The sequence below is a fragment of the Emys orbicularis genome, chromosome 4 (assembly GCF_028017835.1).
Source record: "Emys orbicularis isolate rEmyOrb1 chromosome 4, rEmyOrb1.hap1, whole genome shotgun sequence".
NCBI classification, from domain to species: domain Eukaryota; kingdom Metazoa; phylum Chordata; order Testudines; family Emydidae; genus Emys; species Emys orbicularis.
In genome coordinates, this window is record NC_088686.1 from 127037233 (window position 1) to 127046839 (window position 9607).

The 9607-nt window shown below is 50.7% G+C and overlaps 1 protein-coding gene across 1 annotated transcript; it reads right to left on the bottom strand.

The window, feature by feature from the left end:
- Positions 1-687: 687 nt before the first annotated feature.
- Positions 688-8877, bottom strand: RHOD (ras homolog family member D). Its single transcript, XM_065403044.1, has 5 exons — positions 8734-8877; positions 5478-5565; positions 1831-1940; positions 1204-1338; positions 688-855 (listed from the first exon to the last, which is right to left on the bottom strand). Exons 1-5 carry the CDS (start codon positions 8875-8877, stop codon positions 688-690), a joined length of 645 nt encoding a protein of 214 aa, XP_065259116.1.
- Positions 8878-9607: the final 730 nt, after the last annotated feature.

Below are 9607 nucleotides of genomic sequence, written 5' to 3' on the forward strand. Positions count from 1 at the left end.
AGAGGGAGCCTCACCCTCAGCCCTTTGCTCAGCCTTATCTGTTACTTCCAGTTAGTATTTATTATGTGTATTATCGCAGGAGCCCCAGCCATGGGCCAGGACCTCACTTTGCGAGGTGCTGTACAAACACACAACAAAGACGACACCACAGTCCCTCCTTGGGCTTATGCCCTGCAGAGACTTGTGGCTGTGGAGTCTTGTCGATGGATTCAGGGAATTGGTCACTGGACATGGATGGGGGCCCCTGTGGATCACAATGGTGAGAGTTGTGCGGGAGCCATGCCAAGCCAAGCCTGGTTGTGGTGGTGGGAGCAGTGCTGAGCCGAGCTGTGCTATTAGGAGCTGTGTGGGCTGGTAGCTGCCAGATGGAGCCAGGTGAAGCTGGGAGGAGTTAGGGCTATTTGACATGTACTCGTGTTCTGTTACAGAGCTGAGGGAGTGAATCCTGTGAGCTGGAACATGGCTCCTTCTCTACTCTGGTCTTATTCCATGTCAGACTATGTGGGGAGGCACTTGCCCTTCCTGTGGCATTATTCACCCCCTGGTGATGCCTGCTGCAAGGAGGGCAAGATCTACCATCAGTCCCGGCTGTGTGGGAGCCGATGCCCATGGAGATGCTGGAGGGCGGTGCTGGCCCTGGGATGGGTGCAGGGCACTGGGGCATCCCCAGGAGGCGTGTGGAGCTGGCTAGGAGAGCAGGCAGCTCCTCTTGGGTTTCCGTTTGCGCTGGCTCTTCTGCATGGCGCTCAAGGCGGCACTGGAGGCCTCTGTGAAGATGTCGGTGATGTTCTCCTGGTACTTGGCCGAGCACTCGAGGTAGGTGACAGCGTGCACCTCCCGGGCCATGGCCTCTGCCTGCAACAGGGGAGTGGTGTGAGACCTGCAGAGGGTGGGGTCCCTGCTGAAGGCATGTCATGCCCATTGTACAGCCTGGGACCTCCAGGATCCATTCCCATTGGGCATCACCTCCCCTACCACCATCCCTGGGCTTCCCCATGTCTCTGGCAGCGCCCAGGACATGCCCTACTTTGGCTGACGTAATCGCTGCCTTGCCACAACCTCATCCCAGCAGGAGCTTGGCTGACCCCTGGCCCGTTATCTCTGGGAGGGACTATTTTTCCTTCCTGAGGATTCAGGATGGCATGTGCTGGCCAAGTAGGCTTGGGGGTGTGGGGGGGGGGGAGGGAAGAAGGGGGCTGTCACCTTGTGGTAGGTGATGGGCTCCAGCTGGTCCTTGTGGAGCCGCCTCAGAAGGACCTTGTCCTTCCTCAGGTCAGTCTTGCAGCCCACCAGCACGATGGGGACACCCTTGCAGAAGTGATTCACCTCCGGGTACCACTGTGCAGGGAAAGAGATGGCGACGGGGGGCTGAGCACTGGGGTGGGAGACCCCGCATGTCCTCAGAGGCTTTGGGGGAGGGTCTGAGCCCCATGTTCATCCTCCATAAATTGGAGAATGGGATGTACCCCTAAGGAACACAATAGAGGCCAGCAGAACAGAGCTAGAGCAGGGGTGGGCAAACTTTTTGGCCCAAGGGCCACATCTGGGTATGGAAATTGTATGGCAGGCCATGAATACTCAGAAATTGGGGGTTGGCTGTGGGGGAGCTCCTGGCTACTCGAGTCCCAGCCTCTCCCAGCTGGGGGCACTGCAGAGAGAGGGGTGGGAGTGCTGGCTGTGGGGTCGGGGGGAAGTTCCCAGCTACTCTAGTCCTTGCCTCTCTCAGCAGGGGGTGCTGCAGGGAGCAGGGCAGCAGCGCTGGCTGTGTGGGGAGCTTCCAGCTACTCCAGTCCCAGCCTCTCCCCTTTGATCTACAGACAGCTTTGTTACCTTTGTGAGAATGTTGTTGAAGCTGTTGGGACAGGTGACATCGAAGCACATGAGAATCACATGGGCTCCTGTGTAGGAGAGGGGACGGAGCCTGTCGTAATCTTCCTGCCCTGTGAGGAGGAGATGGAGGTTACTAAGTACTCCTCCCCTTCAAGTGCAGGGTCCCCAACCCTCCCTGCCCATCCTCTGTATGTGAGAGGGGATCTAGCCCTCAGGAACAGCTAACCATGGGTGTGTATTCAGCCACCCACTGGTGCACTCACACATACACCTGTATACTGACACACACTAACACATGCTGATACATATGCGCATGCACACTCACATATGCACAGATGCATGTACATGTGTACACACGTACACGCTAGCACACGCATGAACTCACACAAACTTACACTCTCTGCCACTCCAAATAGGCCCCAGCCCTGCCCTGCAGAGAGCCCCCCCCCCCAATAGCTGGCAGAGATTTGAGAAGTGGTGATCCATAGCTCCTTCTAAGTCCCAGGGGAATCCCCTCTTGGCTCTTTTCTCCTTGGCCTGCCTGGCATTGTTCTGGCTGGTCTGGGTTCAAATCCCTGCTCTGCCACAGACTTCCTGTGCAACCTGGGGTGAGTCTGTTAGCTGCGCCATGCCTCAGTTTCCCCATCTGTACAATGGGGATTATAGCAGTGCCCTACCTCACAGGGGCGTTGCGAGGATAAATTCACTAAAGATTGCGAGGAGGTCAGATACTATGGAGATAGGAGCCAGATAAGTATCTAAGATAGCCTTCCACCCCCCCCATTCACCCATGCCCAGAATCCCCATCACTCCACACACCCATTATCTGAACGATAGCCCTGCTTTTGAAATGTAGGTGTGATGAGTCTCATGATTTTTATCATGACAGCTGGTATTTCTCCAAAAGCTCCAGCTCCTGGAGTCATTTGATTAGGGGTGACTCTCCTCTAAATTTAAATAAAGAGGAAGGTTGTAGCCCTTATGGAGTGAAGGAATGTCTGACAAGTTAATGGCTCAAAAACCAGAAAGAAAAGAGCTCCCAGTTTATTACAGATCTCATGATTTTTGAAGCTGATCTTGTGAATTTCTGAGGCCTGGCTCCTGCTGTTGGAAAGGATGGGGGGCCAGCAATCCTGGGCTGTATCACTTGACCCTCAGGGTAGGGGACAGAGCTCAGGATGCCAACAGCAGAACCCAGAAAGAACTTTGATCCCATGCTGCTGAGGTGGGCCTGTGGGGAAAGGGGCCTGTTTGCAGGAAAATGTTTTAAGAAAATGTATATGCTAATAAGAGCCACCTATTGATTTGCATAATACACCACACCCCAACACACATGCATAGTGTATACAATCTTAGATCCAAGTATGATTTGCATAGCAATCTTAGATCCAAGCCTTGCCCCTTTGACTCTCAACCGTTCCTGACTACTGCACCCCTTTTAGGAGTCTGATTAGTCTTGCCCTACCCCAAGTTTCACCTCACTTAAAATTATGTGCTTACAAAATCAGACATAAACATACAAAAGTGTCACAGCACACACTTAGTGGAAAATTGCTTACTTTCTCATTTTTACCATATGATAAAATAAATCAATTGGAATACAACTATTGTACTTGCATATCAGTGTATAGTATACAGAGCAGTATAAAGAAGTCATTGTATAAAATTTTAGTTTGTACTGACTTTGCTAGTGAACATAATGGCCACACTGGGTCAGACCAAAGGTCCATCTAGCCCAGTATCCTGTCTTCTGACAGTGGCCAAGGCCAGGTGCCCCAGAGGGAATGAATAGAACAGGTAATCCTCAACTGATTCATTCCCTGTCACTCATTCCTAGCTTCTGGCAAACAGAGGCTAGGGACACCATCCCAGCCCATCCTGGCTAATAGCTATTGATGGATCTATCCTCCATGAATTTATCTAGTTCTTTTTGAACCCTGTTATAGTCTTGGCCTTCACAACATCTTCTGGCAAAGAGTTCCACAGGATGATTGTGCATTGTGTGAAGAAATACCTCCTTTTGTTGTTTTAAACCTGCTGCCTATTAATTTCATTTGGTGACCCCTAGTTCTTGTGCTATGAGAAGGCCCAGGACTTCCTTATTTACTTTCTCAACACCAGTCATGATTTTATAGACCTCTATCTCATCCCCCCCCTTAGTTGTCTCTTTTCCCAGTATTATTAATCTCTCCTCATACGGTAGCTGTTCCATACCCCTAATCATTGTTGTTGCCCTTTTCTGAACTTTTTCCAATTCCAATATAACTTTTTGAGATGGGGCAACCACATCTGCATGCAGTATTCAAGTTGTGGGTGTACCAAGGATTTATATAGAGGCAATATGATATTTTCTGTCTTATTATCTATCCCTTTCTTAATGATTCCCAACATTGTTTGCTTTTTTGACTGCCGCTGCACATTGAATGGTTGTTTTAAGAGAACTATCTTGAGAGAGTGCTTTTTATGTAGCCTGTTGTAAAATGAGGCAAATATCTAGATGAGTTGATGTACCCCCTGGAAGACTTCTGTGTACCCCTGGTTGAGAACCATTCTCACACACACAAGTGTCCATTCCTAGACTCAAATAGACTGGTTAATTTTTCTCTCAGGATGTTGGCTCCCTCTACTGTTCACATTGGGAGTAGAAGGATCATACACCCCATCCTCTCCCTGTACATACAGTAACTCCTCACTTAAAGTCCTCCCGGTTAACCTTGTTTCATTGTTAGTTGCTGATCAATTAGGGAACATGCTCATTTAAAGTTGTGCAATGCTCCCTTCTAAGTCGTTTGGCAGCCGCCTGCTTTGTCCACTGCTTGCAGGAAGAGCAGCCCATTGCAGCTAGCTGGTGGGAGGCTTGTAACCAGGGTGGACTGGCAGCTCCCCGCTCCCCTAAGTTCCCTGTGCTAGCAATTGCAGCTGTCCCTCCCCCCACTGCCACGTGCTGCTCCTGCCCTCTGCCTTGGAGCTGCTCCCAGAGACTCCTGCTTGCTGTATGTGGGGAGTGGGGCTAATGTCAGGGTGTCCCACTCCCCCCTGCTCCTGCACCCTGCTTACCTCATTTCCATAGAGCAGGGGGTACACACAACAGGGTTCAGGACAGAGGGAGCTTCCAAGCAGCAGCTGTGGTCTCAGCAAGCTGATCTAATTAACAAGGCAGTGTACTTAAGACTGGGGTCAGCTACTTAAAGGGGAAATGTGCATCTCTCGCTCTCACACACACGGTGTGTCTGTCTGCTATGCTCTCTCCCCTCCCTCCATGCCTGCTGCCTTGTAGAGTGAGGCTACATTAACGAGTTAACCCTTGAGGGCTCAGCCAAATGCTAGTTCATCATTGAGCAGTAAGGCATTCCCTGCGAAATATCCCACCTTCTGACTTCACCACCTCAACCCAGCTTCACAATCATCATCGCTGTGTACCAGTATTAAATTGTTTGTTTAAAACTTATACTGTGTATATTTGTGTGTGTGTGTGCATGTGTAATATATAAAAATGTCTTTTTGTCTGGTGAGAAAAACTTCCCTGGAACCTAACCCCCTCATTTACATTAAATCTTATGAGGAAATTGAATTCACTTAGCATCGATTTGCTTAAAGTTGCATTTTTCAGGAACATAACTACAACGTTAAGTGAGGAGTTACTGTACCTGCTGTGTCCCACAGATTGATTTGCACCGGCTTGCCACCAATCTGGAAGGAGGCAGAGTACTTCTCAAACACGGTGGGGACATAGACCTGGGAGGAGAAAGGAGGGGAGAGTCACTGTGCTGAAAAGAAAGACAGCCAGCCATCACTACTGCTCAGCAGGTTGGCCCATGGGGACCTAGTGTTCATTCCTCCTTAGATGCTTCTCTATCAGTCTATCTCAAGTACTCACATGACCTCCATTGCTGTAATAATTGAGTGCCTCACAATCTAATGTATTTATCCTCACAACACCCTTGTGAGGTAAGGAAGTAATACTGCTGTAGAGATTGGAAACTGAGGCACTGAGTGGAGCAAGGTCACATAGGAAGCTCTTTGGAAGGGTAGGGACTTGAATGGAGGTCCCAAGGATGGCCCCTAACCACTGTCCATTCACTGCAATAATGTGTGGTCCCCCCCCCCAATGTGCTAGGGGCCAGGGTGCTTGTGCTGTGTCTCCCTGGGTTTTTTTAATAATTGTTTTATTTACATGTAGAGATGAACCAATATTGATTTTTCAGTTCAGGGGCTGAACTGAAAGGAAAAAAAAATCAGTTTGAACCAAAATGGATTTTTTGGGGGGCTTTTCTCATTGAAACACAAACCCAAAACAAACACAACCACCCACAACCCCAACCCTCCTCCCCCAAAACCCCAGAAACCAAACCCCTGAAATAAAATTCATCTTGGATCAAATGGAATGTTTCATTGGAGCTGGGACATTTCCCTCCCAGTGTTTTGTTTCATGATGGATTGTATTGGGGTGTGTTTCACCCTTTTTCATTTAAAAAAACCTGTCTATATTTCTAAATGAAACACTGTTTTGAAATGAAAAGTTGAAATGTTTAATTTTGAAATGGTGAAATGCAACATTTTCCCTTTTATTAAAAAACCTTTTTGCCCCCAATTTTTTGGAGGGGATCTGAAACTATTCACTGAATGTGACCCAAGTTGGTGAATATTTTCGGTGCTCTAAAATATGCATTTTGTGGGCAAATTTAGTATTCACTGAAAAATTGTTTCCCAGATCTATTTGCTTATCAGAGACACTACCCCATTGTGCTCAGCCCTGTACATGTATAACAAGGAGGTGGTTCTGGCCCCAAAAGGTTTACATGCCAAGCGTGAAGTCAGAGAGGATGGGTGGCTGCCACAAACACAGTGAGATGGCCATGGTGAGTGGAACCCACAGTGACCATAGATCCCCAGTTGCTTGGTGGTTGGTGTCATTTGCAGGCCATGCAGCAGAGGTGGGTTTGAAGGAGAAGAACGTGTTGGCTTTGTGTATTCTTCCAAGCTGCCTCTCCACCATGCAAGAGGCGCAGCCTGAGAGCAAGCACCAAGGTGCTAGTGGGGAGATGCGGGCAGTTCTTCAGGTGGAAGAGGCGCCAATATAGAGTGCCCCAAAGCATGCTCCAAAGAAGAGCTCTGTGTGAGCTCGGAAGCTTGTCTCTTTAAAAGATATTCCTTCACCCACCTTGTTTCTTTAATACCCTTGGACCAATACAGCTACAACAACCTTTCATATGGTCTTTTTTGAATCACCCTATAGCATTGAATAGGGCATCATACCCCTGCTAGAGAATTCTATAAAACCAGTCACAAAAGCCTTTAGAAAATGTTTCATTCTCCATTGCTTTCTATAGTAGGTTTGTAGAGGAATTCCTACAGAGCCCCCCTGTTTCCCGCCCCACTAAATTCCATAGGATTTGCCCTGAAAGATTAAGAGAACCTTTGATTTTTTTTTTTCACCAGCCCAAGAAACCTGAAGTAGCTCTGTGTCCTTCTGACTGGGCTCCATTTATGAAACCACTGCGATAGGTCTGATGGCCATATTGGTATACACATGCTACAGCAAACAGCCTGGGCTAGTTAAGGTCTAGACTAGACCAACTTTCTGTTTAAAGCTCAACTCTTCTAAATGCTAGAAAATCCTCCCCGTTACTTGGGTTGCTTTGACATTTTGTGTACCTCATGGAGGAGTGGGTACAGTTAGTGAGCAAAATTTGGGGTCATTTCCCCAAGGGGTTATTGAGTTTATACTAGTGCAGCAGTTCTCAAACTGTGGGTCAGGACCCTGTTTTAATGGGGCCACCAGCGTTGGTGTTAAACTTGCTGTGCGCCCCCCCCTCCAGGGTGGTGGGACTCGGGTGGGCTCAGGCTTCATTTCCCCCCTCCTGGGGTCATGTTGTAGTAATTTTTGTTGTCAGAAGGGGGTTGCAGTGCAATGAAGTTTGAGTGTAACTGTCACCACTAGGGGGTTATACAGCATGATCTATACCAGTACAGCCAAAGCGGCACAGCTACAACTTGTGTGTGCAGCCAATGCTTTACAGCAGCTCAGCATGTAGCTGGGAAGTCTGGAAATGCCCCGGTTCACTGCTGGAGGTGACCCGGACAAGCTGGGATCTCTCCAGCCACTGCCGGCTGCCAGGACAATCCTGTCTGGGTGAGCTCCTGCTTGCTCCTTGGGGAGGGTGTTTGCTGGCGGCCTTAGCAGAGCAGGTTCCCTGGGCAGGGAGAATGTTGTCACGAGGCCAGGACTCTCCCCAGAGCAATTGCTTTCACTTCCCTTGGCCAGCTGGGCTCCTGCAGTCTGCTGATTGGGGGGGGGGGGGGGGGGGGGAAGAAGGGGGGAGTTTCCCTCCGCCCCCAGAGGTTCCTGCTCTGCTAACTCCATAGAGGGCTTACTCAGAGCACCTGGCAGGGGAGAATGGGGCAGGGAGCTTGTGTCAAGGAGGGGCTGCTCTATGGACCAGGGGTTTGACCCAGTGAGGGAAGAGGTTATCTTGGAGATAGAGCAGGTGGGCCAAGCATGGCTGGTTGGGAAGCCGTGTGAGGGGGTTCTCTCTGGGTTGGGGTCTCCCAGGGGAAGCGGTGCATGTCTGGACTGGGACACGGTTTGGATCCCGTGGGGGGGGGGGGGGGAGAAAGTGTGTGAGGGGAGGGGGGTCTAGGGCAGGATCCCAAGGAGAAGCAGTGTGAGGGGGGGCGGTCTCTCTGGGGCAGGGATAGGGTCCCATGGAGAAGCAGTGAGAGGATGGGGGGGGGAGGCCTCTCTGTGGTAGGGACAGGGTCCTATGGGGACCCAGTGTGAGGGGAGAGGGGTCTCTCTGGGGCAGGGTCCCCTAGGTGGAGCAGTGTGAGAGGAAGGGTATCTCTCTCAGGCAGAAACAGGGTCCAATGGGGGAGCAGTTTGGGGAGAGGGGGAGTTCTTACCCTGGGGAAATCCCCCTTGGCGAAGACCATGAGCAGGGAGGTCTTTCCACAGCCCCCGTCCCCCACGATCACAGCTTTGATCTCGGTGGGCCCCGTCTCCGTGCCCCCTGCTGTCCGGCTCTGTGCCCTGTCTCCTCGCTGCATCTCCAGCGCCCTATGCCTAACAGCCCATCTGGGGGGGGGGGGGGGGGGGGCTCTGCCTGTCTCTGTTACTCAGCTGCCCTGAACCACCACCTGCCAGTGGGCACCATCCCAGAGCCTGAGACCTGGACGGGGCAGGATCCTTTTCCCCCTCGGATCACGCCTGAGCCTGCCCTCTGTATGGTGAGTCGGTGACCTCTGCTCTCCAGGCCTCCTCCTCCCCAAGAGTCCACCCCCCTCTGAGCTACTCTTGGCTCTGAGACTGCAGGCGACACTGACTTCTGCCCTACACCCAGCTCTGGCCGGAGGGTGCGGCCGGGAGCCGGAGGGTGCGGCCGGGAGCCGGAGGGGGGGGAGAGAGAGCCCTGCGTGTGGCTTCCCGTGGGGTGGGGAGAGCGGGGGCAGGTGTGGCCAGGAATGTGACTAAGGCCAAGGGGACAGGTTGGCACAGGAGAGAGTAAATAGTGACACACATGCACATGCTATCTGGACTCAGGCATGGCAGATTTTTTTTTTTTTTTTTTTTTTTATAATTTCAAGGGATAGTATCGATGTTGATATTTTAACATTTTGCCCCCCGCTTTGTATAGATTTAAATTTTCACAGTTGTGGGAAATCCTGGGGCCGTATGTCACACAACGGGGGAGGGGCCCAGGCAATCATTTAATGGCAGTAGATGCTGAGATTCAAAACAATAAAGCTTTGTAACTGTTGCATGAGGTTGACAATTTGT

Coding starts and splice junctions, on each gene's coding strand:
- RHOD (XM_065403044.1), bottom strand. CDS start 8,877: ATGCAGCGAGGAGACAGGGCACAGAGCCGGACAGCAGGGGGCACGGAG. Junction 1,941..5,477: donor CAATCTGTGGGACACAGCAG/GTACAGTAACTC, acceptor TCCTCCTCACAG/GGCAGGAAGATTACGACAGG. Junction 856..1,203: donor AGCCCATCACCTACCACAAG/GTGACAGCCCCC, acceptor CCCCTGTTGCAG/GCAGAGGCCATGGCCCGGGA.